The sequence below is a fragment of the Grammomys surdaster genome, unplaced genomic scaffold, assembly GCF_004785775.1.
Source record: "Grammomys surdaster isolate TR1022 unplaced genomic scaffold, NIH_TR_1.0 186, whole genome shotgun sequence".
Taxonomy (NCBI): domain Eukaryota; kingdom Metazoa; phylum Chordata; class Mammalia; order Rodentia; family Muridae; genus Grammomys; species Grammomys surdaster.
The window spans coordinates 6,627,637-6,645,847 of NW_021604631.1; the positions used below are offsets into that span (position 1 = coordinate 6,627,637).

The following is an 18,211-nucleotide window of genomic DNA, read 5'->3' on the forward strand; positions in this document are numbered from 1 at the left end:
TTTTTTTTTTTTTTTTTTTTTTTTTTTTTTTTTTTATGTGGCAGACACTCCTTGGGGCTCACTTTGAAGGTTCCAGACCTTAAGCATTTCATGGACTGCCACCCCTCCCTGAACCCAAGCTGATGGCCAGAACGTGGTAGTCCCAGGCAGCCCCCAGTGACCTGTCTCCCCTACCTTCAGAGGAAATTGCTGGGTGAGCTCTGGCACATAGGCAGCCCCTGCCTGCTTCTTGTGCAGAGATACGACCACAAAGTACTCGAAGAGCTGCCTCTCTTGGTACTCAATGAGGTCCCGGTCAAGTGATGAGTACCGAGGGGCCTGCTTCAGGCGCGACTTCACATTGACCAGGCGCTGGCTGTGAGCTGCCGAGAGAAAGAAGCCGCAGGCCTGCTGTGACTCATTTGTCGATGTGGAATCGCTCGGCATTCAACAGATTATGTAATTCTTAGCTTCAGTACATTTTCTAATCCCCTGAGTCTTTCCACATCTAGCAAATTAGTAGAAAACTCTTTGGCCTCTTGCCAAACTCACGGGAGGGGTGTCATTCTCTTACAGGCCTGCCGGCCAAGCAAGGCACAGGACCCAGGTCTCAGGACTGGCCAGGCCTTCACGGCTAAGCCTTGAGTAGGAAGTTCCAGTTTTCCCCTCTGTCTGTCTCTAGGGTGGAGAGATTGTATGTACTTTTCCCTCGTTCACTGTCATGTCTTCAGTTTGTGAGATGTTACAAAATCCAGACCGTGAAACTTTTGGAGCTGAGGGCTTTGTAAACATCCTGTATGATGTGACAACAGTGACTCAGCTACCTCAGGAACCCCCTCCGACCTCCAGCCAGTTCTCTGCAGTGGGAACAGACTTGCTTGTTCTGGGGGTGGCCTAGTGGTAGATGGTGTCAGAGGTGAATGAGGGGGAGTCACTAGGTACACTAGTCTTGTCACGTCACTTAACACCCAGGGCTGCCCTCTCTGTTCTCTCACGGGATCTGAGAAGTCTCAAAAAATTCACTCAGTCTTCTCCGGGATCACTGAATGTCAGGCCCACAGGCGTCAATTGCTTTACCAACTTCATCTGGCAAGCAAGGAGACAGAGGCTCTGAGATCTTAAGAAACTGCCTACAGCTCATGCACCCGCTCTCCTCACCCCCAGTCAGCTCACGCACCTGCTCTCCTCATCCCCAGTCAGCTCACGCACCTGCTCTCCTCACCCCCAGTCAGCTCACGCACCCGCTCTCCTCACCCCCCCCTCAGCTCACGCACCCGCTCTCCTCACCCCCAGTCAGCTCACACACCTGCTTCTCCTCACCTTTCAGCTTCTCCTCTGTGTCACTGTCAGACTCACTGTTCTCATCTGTCACTGGAACAAAAGAACAAGGAAGAAAGAGGCAGATGTGAGTCCCGATGCAGGAAACAACCCCAAACTTCTAGGCCAGAGGGGGTATTTTGTCAACTAAGTAAACCGTGTCAGTCAAATTCGGTTCAACTTAATGCATTAGCAAACCGATTTGACTCTGGGTAAGATGGCTCCTTTTGCAGACTATATACAGCAAGAGGCAGGAGTCCTCTATTGTAGCCAGGAAGGTTGCTGCCAGAGTCAGGTGACGTGCAGCCCTCAGCTACTTGATGGTAGGCAAGGCAGAGGGAGCCAGAGCATGTGCCACTGAGCTGGCTCCTGGCCCTTTGTCCCAGGGAGAAGAGCAGACAAGAAGCAGCCATTGCTTCCTCCTTGGTGAACTGAGGAAAACAAGGGAAGATGCACTCTCTAGGAAAGATGTCCTCTAATCTCAGTGAGGAGGACAGCCCCAGCAGGGTGGGCCTGAGTAGTCTACCTTTTCCTGAGTTGCTCTCCGTGGACTGGGATAGCCTCTTCACCCGTTTCTTTCCTCTCCGAGCCTCATAAATGGCATTGATCCTCAATACCAGCTGCCAGATACCAGAAGAGAAACCATCGTTAACTACCATCCCTGGTGTGGATGGTTGTCTAGATTGACCCTTCTTCCCTAGGATGATAAAGGAAAGGGGGAGGGGACACACTTCCACTGCCTCACATCTTCTGATCATTCTTGTCAACCACACTGTCAAAACACTGAAGGAGGCTGTCCCCACGGCCCAAGGCCAGCCAGATCTAAACATTCCTCCCCAGCTGAGACACTGGGGGTGGGGGGGGGTCCTTGGCTATCTGAATCACTCAGTTCCCTCTTCTGATGCTTTAATACTATGATGTTACTGTGGCTTAGGTATTTATTCCCAAAATGAAACAAGAGAAAGAAAAGACAGTAATTCCCAGGCTGGGCCACTTTGCTGGGAACCATTCCAAAGAATGTAGTACCCCAGTACTAGGAGAGACAGGTCAGTGGTCAGGAGCACAGGCTACTCTTGTGAAAGGTCCATGTTCTCACTCTCTTTTTAAAAGATTTTTATTTATTTATTATGTATAAGTCTTCTCTCTGCACATATGCTTGCAGGCCAGAAGAGGGCATCAGATCTCATTATAAATGGTTATGAGCTACCAATGTGGTTGCTGGGAATTGAACTCAGGACCTCTGGAACAGCAGTTAGTGATCTATACCTCTGAGCCATTCTCCAGTCAGAGGATCTGTGTTCAATTCGCAGCACCCACATGGTGGCTTATAACCAGTTGTAACTCCAGTTCTGGAGGATCCAATGGTCTTTTCTGGGCTCTAGAGACACCGTGTATGCATGGGGCACACATTACATACAGGCAAAACACCAATGTTTTTAAAGTAATAAGTAATCAAATGTTTAAGAGAAGTTTGATTTTTTTTATGCATTGGGAAGAATAGGAACAGCATAGGTACTGGTGTGTGTGTGTGTGTGTGTGTGTGTGAGAGAGAGAGAGAGAGAGAGAGAGAGAGAGAGAGAGAGAGAGATAGAGATTGTATGTGTGCATGACTGTATGAAAGTATATGTCTCTGTGTGTGTGTGTCTGTTAAATCTCTACCCCATCCTTCCTATCTTGGACCAGCTCTCTTGAATGCATCAGTAGCTCCTCTCCCCCCCCTCTCTTTCTCTCTCTCTCTCTTACACACACACACACACACACACACACACACACACACACACACACACACACTTGCAGGAAAAGACTGGAGTCAAAAGGAGGCAGGGAGAAGAGTGGCTAAGGTGAAGGGCACAGACTATAATGGTAACAGGTGACCCACGTATCCTAGTTTGCTGTCTATGTTTCCCATGGTGATGGAGAAACCAGAGGGCCTCATACTATCTCTCCTCAACCTCCTCTACAGAGAAGTGGGGGGTGCATCCTGGACCTCAAAATCCGAAGTATGTATTACCCTGGGGATCTTTTTCTTCTTCCTGCCATTCTGTAGGTCTCCCAGGTTAAAGAAAGTGTCATCCGGGCTGCTAGGTGTGGAGGGAGGGCTGGTTCTCAACGGGGACGCGGTTCCATCCCGACTCAGCTTCCTAGTGTCCAACAGCTTGAAGTTTCTTCTCTCTGAGTTTTGCCGGAAAAATGGAGACTTGGACAAGGACTGCAATGTGAGAAAAGAGACAGGCATAAGTCCAAACAAAGGATCTGAGGTGGACCATCAGTGCAGAGATGAGCAGGCTGGGCTGGGTTCCTAGGGTACCAGGGTTTGCTATGCTAACCACTCTGTGCTGCCATTCCATTGTGGAAAATGTATGTGACAGAGGATATAACTCTAGTCTAATCTCTTTTCAGATGTGTGGGAAGCCACCTGCTGCTACTTCTTTACAGTTGAACCTTGATAAAGACACATATCCTGGGAACTGCAAGACTAAACTGGCTTGCTAAGGGCCTGCTCTGTGGGAACAGTCATCCCTTTCTTTTATTTGTACTATTGAGGTTTGAGTCTAAGGCCTTACACAGATAGGCACTCTCCTACTGAGCTACAGCCCCAATCCAGGATTTTATTTCTGAAACAAAGCTTCTTTCAAATCAAAATGCAAAACTTATTCAAAAGTTTACAGCTCAGTAGAGAAGGCAGCTCAGAGGACTCATGAGGCACATATACGGTGCCAAGTTTGATCTTCTGTACCCCCTAAAATAAAACGAATTTTACTCCTGGCGTGGTAGTGCATGGCTGTAATTCTAGCACTGGGGAGAACCAGATGGCAAGGTCCTCACCAGCTGCATAGCAAGTCTGACGCTAGTCTGGGCTGCATGAGACTCTGTATTTAAAAAAAAAAAAAGGAGAAGAAAGAAAAGAAAATTGTAGTTTAAAACACAGAAGAGAATCCATTTTTGCCAGGGAGTGGTGGTACATGCCTTTAATCCCAGCACTTGGGAGGCAGTGGCAGGTGGATTTCTGAGTTCGAGGCCAGCCTGGTCTACAGAGTGAGTTCCAGGACAGCCAGGGCTACACAGAGAAACCCTGTCTCAAAACAAACAAACAAAATTACAATGTGCAATGTGTGTGCCCTACGATCCAGCAGTCTGACCCCCAGGAATTCCCCTTACTGATACACTTGGGTAACATTATATTGTAAAAGAAAAGTTGTACTCTGCAGAGAATATCATACATTGCAACATGGCATATAATCACAAAACGCTGTAAACAACCTAAACGTCCATTGACAGAGGTTGAGCAGGTAAATTATGGTATATCCAGACAGTGGAATAGTATGCAAAAGTAAGAATGGAAGTTAAAGATGGGCATACAGGTTCTTTCAGGCACGTATTATTTTTTAAAATGTATTTATTTTCATGTGTGTAGGTATTTTGCCTGCATGTATGTTTGTACACCATGCACATTCCTGGTATCAGCAAACGCCAGAAGATGATGGTGGATCCCCTGGGAATGGAGTTATAGATGGTTGTGAGCTGCCATGGGGGTGTCGGGAATGAACCAGGGTCCTCTGGAAGAGCAGCCACTGCTCTTACCTGCTGAGCCATCTCTCCAGACTCAGATTATTATTTTTAACAGTTACTTATTTATTGTGTGTGAGTTGGTTCACGTGGAAGCCAGAGGACAGCTTTTCAGAAGTCAGTTCTCCCCTTGTTTTTGAGGCAGGGTCTCTCGTTTTTGCTACTGTACTGTGTACAGGAAATTCCTGATGATCCTCTAGTCTGTGTTTTATCTGATCATAATAGGGCTGACATTACCGCCTCATCCAGCATCTTAGAATCACTAACTTATTTAATACTCTGTGTGTAAGTACATGATGTGTGTGCACTGTATGTATGAAGAGAACAGCTTTCAGTTTTTCCTTCCAAGCTTTACAGCTGCGCCTGGTTTATGGGGTCCAAACTCAGCATGCCAGGCTTGTGGAGCAAGCACTTTTACCCACTGAGCCAGTTTTGCTGGTCTATCAGCTATATATGTTGCTCTGCATAAAAGGCAAGGCACGGGGTGGGGAGTGGGGGATAGAGAGATGGCTCAGCAGTTAAGAACACCCGACTGCTCTTCCAAAGGTCCTGAGTTCAATTCCCACATGGTGGTTCATAGCCATCTGTAATGGGATCTGATGCCCTCTTCTGGTGTGTCTGAAGACAGCTACAGTATACTCATATAAATAAAATAAAATAAAATAAAATGAAATAAAATAAAATAAAATAAAATAAAGAAATCTTAAAAAAAAAAAGGCAAAGCATGGCATGTTGATTTTTGTGTGTTTTAAGATATATAGTATCACTGGGTGTCCCAGCTGTCAGGAGGCAGAGGCAGGTGGATCGCTGTCAGTTTGAGGCCAGCCTGGTCTACAGAGTTCCAGAATAGAAATCCTGTCTTTAAAAAACATAAAAACAAACAAACAAGAAGATATAAAGTATCTGGAAATTGGTAGGCATTCACTGTCCTCGGCTTCCTTCCTTTCAACACTGGTATTTTTCCTACCCAATATTCTGTTTCTCCCGTGTTTTTGATGCAATGCTGTTTGCCTATTTTCCTTGGGGAACCCTCTTATTTTTCTGGCTATCTTAAGATGTGTTCTCTATAGAACTACTAACTCTCAGTTTTCCTTAAGTGTGCTTTGACAAGTGGCTCCTTTGTAATTATTTTTTCATCACAGGGGGTAGCTAACACAACTGTCTTGCTTTTATGGTGCTGGGGGGGTCACACCTTAGGACTCTGAGTATGAGAGGCAACTGATCTCCCCCTGCCCCCCCGCGACCTATACGTTGTATAGATTTTATTTTATGTGTATGGGTGTTTGCATGCATGTATTTATGTGGATCACATGTGTGCCCCGTGCCTAAGAAGGCCAGAAGAGGACATTGGATTTCCTGCACCTAGCTGGAGTTAAAGGTGGCACTGAGCCACCACATGGGTGCTGGGACTCAGACCTGATAGCTGGGATCTTACGGAAGAGCGGCCAGTGCTCTTAACCCCCGAACCATCCCTCCAGCCCCTTCTTTCTTGCTTTTAAAAGATTGGTTTTTCTGTCTTATTTTTTGCTCCTGCCTCTCCCAGTGTTTGACCTATTTCTTAATTCTGTGTGTGCATGTGTGTCTGTGTTTGGGTTTGTATATGTGCATGTGTGCTCGCAGAGGCCAGAGACATCATATTCTTTTGGAGCTGGAGTTAAGGTCGCCGTGAACAGCCTGACATGGGGATTAGGAACCAAACTCCAAACGTCTGCAAGGACAGCAGGCAGGCTTTCCTAATGAGCCAACTCTCTGTCCTCTAATGTCCTCGTTCTTTACCTAGAGAATCCATCGTTGACTGTGCTGGTGAGATGGCTAAGCAGGCAGAGGACGCTTGCTGCCATACCGAGGACCTGAGGTTGATCCACAGGTCATGCGTAGTGGGAGAAACCGACTCACGCAGGCCATTCTAACCTCCACACGCTTGCTTGTGGTACATGCATGTGCACACATATACAAATAAATACGTGAAAAAAGAAAAAAATTAGAAAAAGAAGAGCATCTATTTCTTGTTAGATATTTAATAAATACTGAATTCTATTTTGGTCTGGATTTTTCTTGGTTTGATTTTGAAACATATTTTATTCATTAATCCATTGGAAATTTATTTTATGGCATGCTAATCTAAATCATTCCCCTCCATGCTAATTTATTCCAATTCTATTTAATGAATGAGCCTTTCTTTCTCAATCAATTTACAAAGCCGCGTCTACCATATCTTAAGTGCTCATGGAATAGGCCTACTTGTCCCTGAATTCTCCAGTCTTGCTTAGTTCCAAGTAGGATGTACTTACAAATTCAGTCTTTTCTGTTTCAAAATCTCCAGGAACAAAGACTCCTATCTGCCCTGTGGTTGGTTCTCCCATTCATCTTGGGTCTACAAGGAGCACAAGGAACTGCTTAGCACAGGAAGCCAGCGAGTGCTGACCCGCCATGGCCAGTGTGGGCGTCTTTATCACCTTGGTATAGAAATCAGCCTTCTTAGCAGCCTAATTCCACCTGCAGTGAAGTCCAAGAAAATGTCCTGATACTTTCAGGACACTGAAATCTATATAACTACTGGCAACCAGTGGGTATCTACTTCTGTTCAAGTTTTACACCAGGCTAGTTTGCTTATAGGATATTTGACAAATGAAAAGCTCTGAGAAGAGAAGCAACTAGAATATGGTACTCAACTCTGGACAGCATGCCAAAGAGCCTGGCAGAAGCGATGTGCAGGCTGCATCCAGGCTGTATCTCCTGGTGTCACTGTTGGAGAGAAGGGATCCAGCAGTCTCAGAGCACCCAAATAACTAACGGTCCGGGGAGTTTGAGGGAGGAGTGGGCTTTTGGTAGCTTCTTGTTTGATAAAAGGGAAGACAGCAGGATACGGGGGTGAGCCTCAAAAGTGTTAATCACAGTCTGAGGCTCAGTAAAAAAGAATTGAATTTATTCAGGGCTCCAAAGGTCCTGAGGGTCCTGGGAGAAATTGTACCATAGTGAAGATGTCTGTGTGCTGAAGCTTCTGAAAGCAAGGGTGTGAGTCTTAGACCTAGTAGGAGCCAGCCAAGTTCTCCCTCAAAGCCAGATAGTATCCACGGCAGTGTGGGCCATGCCCTTTCTGCTGCAGCTTCTTAACCATGCCAAGTCCACACACAGCATATAATGTGCCAAGGGCTAAGTAGAGGGATAAGACTGCAGTCATGAAAAATCTCACACAACGTCATTCATAAAAATTAGCCACTGGCAGTCGTTTGCCCAGCCCTAACTGTAGCCTCAAAGGGAAGCCACCCATTTTATATTTTTATTTTTTTTTTTTGGTTTTTCGAGACAGGGTTTCTCTGTGTAGTTCTGGCTGTCCTGGAACTCATTCTGTAGACCAGGCTGGCCTCAAACTCAGAAATCCTCCTGTCTCTGCCTCCCAAGTGCTGGGATTAAAGGCGTGCGCCACCACTGCCCGGCCCAAGCCACCCATTTTTTTTTTTAAAGATTTATTTATTTTATTTATATGAGTACACTGTAACTGTCTTCAGATCCCATTACAGATGGTTGTGAGCCACCATGTGGTTGCTGGGAATTGAACTCAGGACCTCTGGAAGAACAGTCAGTGTTCTTAACCACTGAGCCAGCTCTCCAGCCCCCAAGCCACCCATTTTAAAGGTGGGCTTTTTCAAGTTGTCATCCAGCAGATTGTACTGTTGATGGAAACCAACAGGCCAATATTCATAGTGCCTAATCCTATGACGGCTCCTTCTGGCAGCCGTGTCACCATGGCACATGGCCTCTAATCCCATGGGCACCACAGAAGGCCTGGAGTGCCTGAAGGAGAGAGGCAGACAAGGACCCCCCCCCCCCCGGCCTGAGGTCTGACTTGCCTGGTCAAGCCTCATGAGTCATTGCAGGAGGCTGTGATGGGTCCTAGCATGTGGCATCTTGGTGGGGAGGAGGTGGCAAAAGCTCTGAGCCTTCTCAGAGGGAGAGGATGTGGCCTGAAACTGAGATCACTAGTCCCTTTTGGCTAAATGGATGTCACAATAAAAAAAAAAAAAGGACTGTTTTGATTAGTATATCTTTCTCTGACAAAAAAAATTTAGCCCTTGACAGTTGTATTGCACACATCTGTATAATCACAACACCTAAGAAACTGATGCAGGAAAATTACAGTTTGATGCCAGCCAGGGTTGCAGAGTAAGGACCCCTACCCCCACATCTCAAAACAGACTGAAAGAGGCTGGGCTGGGGAGATGGCTCCCTGGATAAAATGCTTGCTCTGTAGGTGTGAGGGCTGGAGTTCAGATCCTCAGCACTCACAAGCAGCTGGGCAGATGTGACAGCACACCTGTAACCTAGCACCCAGAAGGCATTGGTGGGACTTCCTGGGTAAGCTGGCTAGCCCCATAGCAGAGTTGCAGAGTCAGTAAGACTTGCTCGCTGAATAAACTAGAGCGTGACCGAAGAAGACACCCAGTGTCAACTTCAGACCTTCACACGCACACGTTCAGTGCGCACATGCAACACGCCCGTGTACCCACATACATGAGGACACACGGGCATACTCCACCCCACCACCCTACACACAGTTTCTAAGTTTTAACATTCTTTGTGTTATGGTATGTAATAGGTATGGTTATATAACACTGCTTAGGGTTCACAGACCGCAACATCTGCTCTAGGCTACACATCTGCTCTTTTCTGAAGACACTCTGTCCTCCCTTTCCATTGGGACCAGTCAGGAGTTAATTAGACGAACATCCCAAAGATGGCGTAGAGCTTTCTGAGGCTGAGGGGCTACCTCAACTACTTCTAAGGTCCCAGATGCAGCCCAGATGTGGCAGATGCTCAATGGATAGCTGATGAGCTGAATGGCGGAAGTGGTAACGTCTGCAGCTGTCCCTCATCACGGGGGCACAGGCCAGACACCCAGATGTGAGAGCAGAGCAGTGAGCATGAGACCCAGGGCCCCAGCGATGGCTTGCACAGACCCCAACAGCCTGTAATGCCAGGGACCCTGCTTGGCGTACACTGCTATCCAGGACAACCACATCTGGACAGAAAACTTGACTGGCGTCACTACCACTGCAGTTTGGCTGCTGTGGTGGCACAGGCTCCAGGCTTGGCCAGCCTAGCAAGGACAGGATGGGGCTACTCAGCCTTCATTTTCTGGTATGAGGGAGGAGCTGCCTGCTAAGGACACAGCTGTTCAGGGCAGATGTTTTTCACAGTTTCTAAGAGCATGAAGTGGAGAGCTAGGTAGGATGGGAGGTGTGGAATGGGTGTGGCTGCTTCTTTTTTGTATATGCATGTGGGGGTCCACATGCACACACTCATGACTTAGTTGAAGCTGTCCTTGAATTTCTGGTCTTCCTGCCTCGGCCTCCCAAAAGCTAGGATTATAGGTGTGAGCCATTATGCCCAGTTCCTTCCCCAGTGCTGGGGACTGCACCAGGGCCTTGTGTGTATTCTGACACTGACTGAATCTTTAGCCCTCATGTTGCTTTCCTACCTCAGTCTACCCTCTGTAGGAATGGATGCGTCTAAATGTTAGACACATCCATATTCCAATGGGAACACGAACACATTTCCAAGGCAAGTAGAAATTGCTAATTATTGGTGACCATACATTCCTCGTTCAACAGTCTTCTCCATGGGAAAGTTAGCTGATTTGGGCAAATACCGAGGCAGCTGATATGGGCTTGTAAGCCTCACTGGCCATGACGGGTTATGTCCCTGATTCTTCTAGAAGTCTGTGGCTGGAAGTGTTCTGTCTGACCCCAGGTGTAGAAAGTGTGCCCTATGAAGACCCACCCCACCTTCCAGCAAATGCTGACCCCACCCTGGGGGACTGCAGGTATATAGCTGTAATTCTCAGGCTGGAAACAAATCCTCATGCTGGGCACCGAATAACGCTGGCAGTTTAAATTTGGTCTTCCTTAATTTACCTTCTTCAGCAACAAATCTGCTAAAAGGTTCCAAGGGAGTTCTCAGGTATTACAAGCCCACTGAGGTAGATACTTCATACTACCATACTGCCCTTTGCCTTTCTTTCTTATATCTCTATTTCTTTTTCTATGTACTTGTTTGTTTGTTTATTGCAGTTAGGATCTCATGGTCTTAGTCAGGCTGCTCTGGAACTTACTATGTCTACCAGGCTGGCCCTGAACTTTGAGCAGCAATTCTTCTGCCTCTGGCTTCCAGGTGTTGGGACTGCAGGTGTGTCCCACTACTCCTAGTTCAGAACACTCATCAGAAGATGTGCAGTTTGAATGCACGGCTTTTCAGTTACTGAGTTAGGAGATAGTCCTGAGCTAGACACCCAGAGGTATTTTAGGGAGCTCTGTGGACAGGAGTAGTTTCAGGAGACTGGTCAGGAAGCGTGCCCAAGCTAGTACCTTGGTGGATGTGTCTGGGATGGAAGAGGTGGGAGATCCAGGGAAAGCCAAGACACACTTCTTGCCCAGGCAGCGGCCATGTAACTCCACATCTTCATAAGGATTTTCCTTCATTGGCGGATCTGTGACCAATGACGAAATGGGTCAGAATGTTAGAGCCTTACCTCTTCTCTCTTTTTAAAAGATTCGGTGCTTTGCTTGAACATATTATCTGTGTACCATGTGCATGGCTGATACCTGAGGCTAGAAGAGGATGTCAAATCCCATGGCACTGAGGTTACAAATGATTACAAGCCTCTAGGTGGGCACTGGAAACTGAACCTGGGTCCTCTGATTAGCAGCCAGTGCTCTTAACTGCTGTGCCATCTCTCCAGCCCTGAGAGCACTAAGCCACCATCTTGGCCTCCTCCTGGGAGTGCTGTGGGATGTGTGTTGTTTTGTTGGCCACCCCTTCCTTCTGGCAGCTGATCCTGATTCTGACTCAGAGGATAATTCCCCATTTTCCTACTTACAGCTGCAAATAAACTCCACTCTCAGTTTCTGGGCTAGCTGTTCTACCAGGCCTGGACCCCCCCTCGGAGGTGTGCTCAGGGAGGGCTGACAGACCAGGCCTAAGGCAATTACCGAACCGCACTTCGGCTCTAAAAGTGGATATGGGACATAAGGTGGTCTGGCCAGAGTGACTGAGGACATTTGCTGGGACTTGCAGACCTCAAGGCTTTGCTTCTGCAGAGGAAAGTCATGGGTCCCAGGGAGCTGGTAGCAGCCTTCCTGGGAACTGTGAGAAGCCCTGCTGAGAACAGAGCCACCCTGGGGGAATGAGAAAGAAGAAGCCAGTTTGGGTTACAGGTTACCATTCTCCCAAACTACCTTTGCTATCTATTACATGGGTGCGAGCCCAGACTAAAGTGGCTCTGCTAAGCCCTCCCACAGTCCTGGGCTTTCTCTTATCATGAGGCATTTCTGATACTGATAACACCATGAATGTTGTCTGTGCCCCTCATGTGCAAATACCTGTGGGCCTTCTCTCTCTCACCAGCTTTTTTTTGTTTTTTATTTTTTAAGGTTATATCAAGTTTTTATTAGTGATTCTGAGCATACGTATTTATAACAGTTAAAGTGTAATGATGAGTGAATTTAACATATTAAAAGTTGTACACCATCTGTGGACGAGAGTACATGTTATACAACAGATGCACAACCATTTTTTGGTGTCTCTTCCTGAAGTGGTTTGTCCGAAGCAAGCGATGCTTTCATTTTTATTATTTTCTTCTACAGCAAGCTGGTATTTCTTCTTCCTTTCTGACAACTCTAGGAGAAGCAGCTCTACTTCTGGATTTTCTGGCCTCTTACCTAGAATGTCTTCATACACGTTCTCCTCCGATAAAGTGCGTGTGAGTCCCAGTTTGGTCTGCGCGTACCAGTCCACCCTGCTGTTCTCAGAGGAAGACTGTAGCAAGTCCTCGAACTCATAGGACTTTCTGGGTTGTGCACCATGGAAAGAAACAAAAAGAGAACTTTGATCAGGTTAGGCTGGTTCTGAACACAGCAGAGGTCAGAATGCAAGGAGGGTCAAGCCAAAGCTTTTGGACCAGGGCTGCAGAGCTGTAAGCCAGGACAGATGCCTGACTTGCAGCAGAAACCCATCCCCAAAGGATGGGCTATCACCCCATTAGCCTCTTCTGCCTCCACTGAGGGCTCCAAGCAGGACAGAGGGAGGGGCCAAGTCCTAGTGCGCTAGCATATGGGATCCGGTCTGGGTCATACATATTAACTGCTTTCTCTGGGGTGATAATGTGCTATGGTGCACAAACTCTGACCTCTGCCAGTCCAGGTTATTTGCCGAGGCTAGTCCTATAAGGGTAGAGGATGGGGTGAAGGTGTAGTTTGCAGCTCAGAGCCCTAACAACTAAAGATGGTCGCATGCTTGACTGCACAAGCTCTTTCTTACAGTGCGTGCAACACAACAACAAATTTGGATGGTCGTGGGGTTTGCTGGGATGAGATTAGCCACCATCCAAACGGACACTGCTGGACCCCTGGACTTTCAAGATGTACCTCAACTCTGTTGTGATGTTTTTCCGTATTTGTGAGAGCAAGATGTTAATATATGAGGCATGCTTTGCCTTTGAATCCTGACACATAAAAAGGTTTGTTAGTCTAAACAGCATTTGGAAAGACTACATTTAAAAAATATGAACTTTCTTTTAAAAAGTGGTTAGGAGGCGGGGCATGGTGGTACACATCTGCAATGCCCACACTTGGGAGACTAAAGCAGGAGGCTATACCACCAAGCTCTAGGTCAGCCTGGGCAACATAATGAGATAGGCATTATGGAACAAGCCTTTAATTGCAGCACTCAGGAGACACAGGCAGGCAGATCTATGTGACGTCTAGGCCAGCCTGGTCTACAGAGTGAATTCCAGGCCTGCCAGGGCCACATAATGAGACACTATCTCAAAACAAACAAACAAACAAACAAACAAACAAACAGAACAAAAAAAAGCCAAAAGTACGATATAATAAAACAAAACAACAACAAAACAAACAAAAGCTTGGCATGACCATTCATATTTATAATCCTAACACTCTGAGGTAGGAGAACTGTCAATGGTCTGTGCCCCACTTAGAGTACAATAAGTTTCAGACCAGTCTGGCCAGTAGAGTCTATCTCAAAATGAACAACAACAACAAAAAGCATAAGAAAATAACAACCAAACAAAACAAAACCAAACAAAAGAAAAAACAAAAACCAGGGTCCATGAGATGGCTCTGCAGGCAGAGGTACTTGCCAGCAAGACTAATGACCTGACTCAATCTCCTGGACCCACACGGTGAAGAGGAGGCCCAGCTCCTGCAAGCTGTCCTCCACTCATGCGCCATGGTACCTGAGCACCCTTCGTCATGCACACCCACACGTCATTAAATGTAATACAAAATCCAAACAAACAAAATCAGAAATAAACCGTCACACTACACATGCTAGGCGCATGCCCTGTCGCTTTACCCTAAGTCCCTGCCTTTGATTGTTTGTTTTTCAAGACAGGGTTTCTCTGTGTAGCCCTGGCTGTCTTGGAACTCTGTAGACCAGGCTGCCCTCAAACTCAGAGATCCACCTGTTTCTACCTCTCAAGTGCTTGGATTAAAGGCATTCGCCACTATGTGTGGCTCAGTCACTGGCCTTATGAGAGAGAGGGTCTCACTATGTAGCCCAGTGATCTGGTGATCTTCCTGTCTCTAACGCAAGACTTAAGTTGTAAAATAAGCTACTGGTCTGGAGAGATGGCTCAGTGGTTAAGGTCACTGACTGTTCTTCCAGAGGTTCTGCATTAAATTCCCAGCAACCACATGATGGCTCACAACCATCTGTGATGGGATTCGATGCTCTCTTCTGGTGTATCTGAAGACAGCTACAGTATACTCATATAAATAAAATAAATAAATCTTAAAACAAAACAACAAAAAAAGCTACCACAGGGTTTCCAAATGGCAAGTACAGCTCTGTGTTAAAGCTCTGGTTTTTTAGGTGACCAATGTGCAAAATCTAAAAAGCAACACTGTAAACCAACACAAACTCAGGTCTGCAGAAGAACAAGGAGGGGTCACAAACATCACATGAATAGTTTCTAGAAGTGACAGGAAAGTAGCTACAATTACTCCAAGGTCTGGTGAATCACTGTCCTGTGTTGGCATCACAGGTGCAAGTGGTAGCTTGCAGGGACGTCTGTCCTCTTATCCTAAGGTCCAGATGAAGTGAGAAAAGCATATTTGCTAAATCCGGACCTTGGGCTAATGATGTCAGGCTGAGCCTCAGGCATGTACAGGAACTTCTTACAGGAACTTACAGGAACTTCTGCTAACCTGCAGTGTCCTGCTTCTGTAACCAAAAGCCTTTCTATAGGCTCCCCTAACAAACAGAAATACCACAGTGATGCACTGTACCTCATGAGTAAAAGCTCATATCCTGACATGCTTGCTAACAGCCATCACAGCTACGCCAAGGGGATGTAACAAACATGGTTTTTACCGTTATAAACCTGCTGCTCAGTCAGCTTGGAGCTGTCTCTATAGACTTGTATTAGGTTCTACAATGGGGTCTCAATATGGTCTATGTGGCTCAGTAAAATCTTTTTTTGTGTGTGTAGTGGGGAGTTCAAGACAGGGTTTCTCTATGTAGTCCTGGCTGTCTGGAGCTCACTCTGTAGACCAGGCTGGCCTCGAACTCAGAAATCTGCCTGCCTCTGCCTCCCAAGTGCTGGGATTAAAGGCGTGCACCACCACCACCCAGCTCAGTAAAATCTTTAAATTTGGGATGGAGAGATGGCTCAGCGGTCACTGACTGCTCTTCTAGAGGTCCTGAATTCAATTCCCAGCAACCACATGATAGCTCACAGCCATATGTAATGAGATCTGGTGCCCTCTTCTGGTGTGTATAGATACAGTGACAGTATACTCACATAAAACAAATAAATAAAATTTAAAAAAAAAAAACGACTTTAAATTCATAAAGAGCTCCTCTTGGTCTCCTCTTGGGTGAGAAGAGTCCAGCCTTAACATAGGTAGGAGATCACACACCCTGAAGAGAAATCTGCTCACATGAATGACTGATCCAATGCGCTAATTCTTTACGAACATGTTTGAACTTGAGAAAGGGTTTAGCATCTTTATGTGTTAACTGGGAGAAAAAGGGACTTTCCACAGGTGAATGAATGAACAACAGGCACAACCCAACAGCTGCCTCTTTAGCTAAGCGTGTCCCGCACTGATTGCACACACCACCCACAGTGGTACTGACTGCCTTCCCCGGGTCTAACTGTGCTCAGAACCAGTGAGACAAAGGTAAGGAGTCCCTTCCAGAGGGACACTCACAGATAGGGTGGATGTGACCCCCTCTAAGTCCTCTGCCTTCCACGCCCTCCAATGATCACATGACAGCTGGTTTTACAGACACTGATGTCACTGTTCCAATGAACCCCCTCTACTTTTATTTTTCTTTTTTTTTAGAAAGTTTTTTTTATTACTTCCGCCCCGCTCGTTTCAGCCCCACTCGGTTCAGCCCAAAGGTTTTTACTTATTTATTATATGTAAGTACACTGTTGCTGTCTTCAGACACCGTAAGAGGGCATCAGATCTCATTATGGGTGGTTGTGAGCCACCATGTGGTTGCTGGGATCCGAACTCATGACCTTTGGAAGAGCAGTCAGTGCTCTCAACTGCTGAGCCATCTCTCCAGCCCCCTACTTTTATTTTTCTAGTCCATTTCTTTTCCACATTTCCCCTGATGAGACTCTAATCCCAGTCAGGAGGCTGAGGCAGGGGATCTTGAGTTTGAGGCCAGCCTGGAATACATCACGAAATTGCCTCAGAAAACATTAAAAAAAAATAACTAAGAGAAATCATGACTAATGTCAAAATAGTGTGTGAGTTATTAATAGCTTTTGCATATTCTTATAAATGAAATGTTAATTGAAGACAATAGGCAAGAACCTCAAAATTAACAAATCTCAAATGAAGCTCCTCTCTCAGAGCTGCCCTCCGGAAATCCAACCAGATGTTTACGCCGGGGAGCTGCAAGGCATACTGCAAAGCCCTTCCAGCCCACCTACACCTAACCAACTAAGTGGCCTTCTGCCTCCCCAGCCTCCTGGGAACTGAGCACATCTTCTGTCTGTAATTACATCATGGCGGTGACCACAATACCCACTGAGCCACCAAGGGGAACCCTGGCAGATGCCAGTCTGATGACTGCTCCCTTCAAAGCTGTCAAATGCTTCCCACCGTTCCTCTCATCTCCAGAGCTCCTCTAGAACTGGCTCCATTAGAGCTCAAGGCCTCCTCTTTCATCCTTGAGGGCCCCTACCCCATCCTGGCCACACCCTTGTCCAGCACAAAGAAAGCTCGGGGTCCATATCTACTTTCTCATTGACCAGCTGTCTGCCACCTCTTCGTCTGCCACCTCCTCCTCCTTGCAGAGCATTTGACCTTCTCCCCCGTCAAGGCTGCCCTCCCCACAACAGCAGGCTGGATTCCCATAGCACCTTACATTTCCTCAGAGCACTAACACTGAGGTTAGAAGCCAAGACACACACATGCAGTATGTGTTCCCACAGCTAGCCTATGTGCTCTACGAGGGTAGGGTCTCTGTCAGTCTTGCTCATTAATAAATCCCCACACCTAATACTAAGTATGTTCACAGCAAACAGTTGGCTGAATAAGTAAATGAGCATTTATTAATTAGTTAATTAATTGACTGACTGACTGATTTTTGAAGCAGAGTCTCACTCTATAGGGCAGGCTGATCTTGAACTCACAGCAGTTCTCCTGAGTTTAGGGACTAATGGTGTGTACCACTGTGCCTGGCTATGAATGAATATATGAAAGTTGCTCTTAGTCTGGTAGGGTGGGCCATACCTTTAATCCAGCACTCTGCAGGCAGAGGCGAGCAGATCTCTGTTAGTTTGAGACTAGCCTTGTCTACACAGTGACCAGGGCTGCATAGAGAGATCTGTCTCAAAAACTCCAAAGTCAAAACAAATAAATAAAACCCTCAGACATGTAAATATATAAAGTTATGAAGCAGACTGGGGGACCCAGAAATAAACGCAGTTACAGCCACATAATCTTGGACCAATGTGTCAAACACAGAAACTGGAAAAGATATCTTGCCTATTCAACAAACAGTGCTATGGAAAAACGATCATCCGAAATCTATCTGAAACTCTGAAATTTCTGGGAACAAAAGCGGGAAGAATACATAGAATCCAAGGCCCAAAGGTTCTCACCTTCCAGTGAAAAATAAGACACAATAATGGCTCCCAGAACATAGAACAACTAAAGCCTCTCTGTTCTCTAGTGTTGCTACTGTTGAAATGTCTGTTAACGCATGCTTTCCAAAGCTTTCAAGGCAATTCTGCTCTGAAACTTCATCAATTCATCTCTGACATTCATTTTGTTGATTTTTTTGGCTTTTTTCTTATCTTTCT

At 46.3% G+C, this 18,211-nt stretch overlaps 1 protein-coding gene across 2 annotated transcripts in view; it reads right to left on the reverse strand.

Moving 5' to 3' along the window:
* The window catches only part of Dennd2a (DENN domain containing 2A), an 87,688-nt gene that overhangs the window by 28,761 nt on the left and 40,716 nt on the right, over positions 1-18,211 (reverse strand). For both annotated transcript variants that reach the window (XM_028768429.1, XM_028768430.1), the window contains exons 3-8: positions 12,582-12,709; positions 11,229-11,350; positions 3,308-3,505; positions 1,823-1,916; positions 1,300-1,350; positions 175-362 (exon numbers count right to left, since the gene is read on the reverse strand). In XM_028768429.1, coding sequence (XP_028624262.1) covers positions 175-362; positions 1,300-1,350; positions 1,823-1,916; positions 3,308-3,505; positions 11,229-11,350; positions 12,582-12,709 — 781 coding nt within the window. The remainder of the gene's footprint in view (positions 1-174; positions 363-1,299; positions 1,351-1,822; positions 1,917-3,307; positions 3,506-11,228; positions 11,351-12,581; positions 12,710-18,211) is intronic.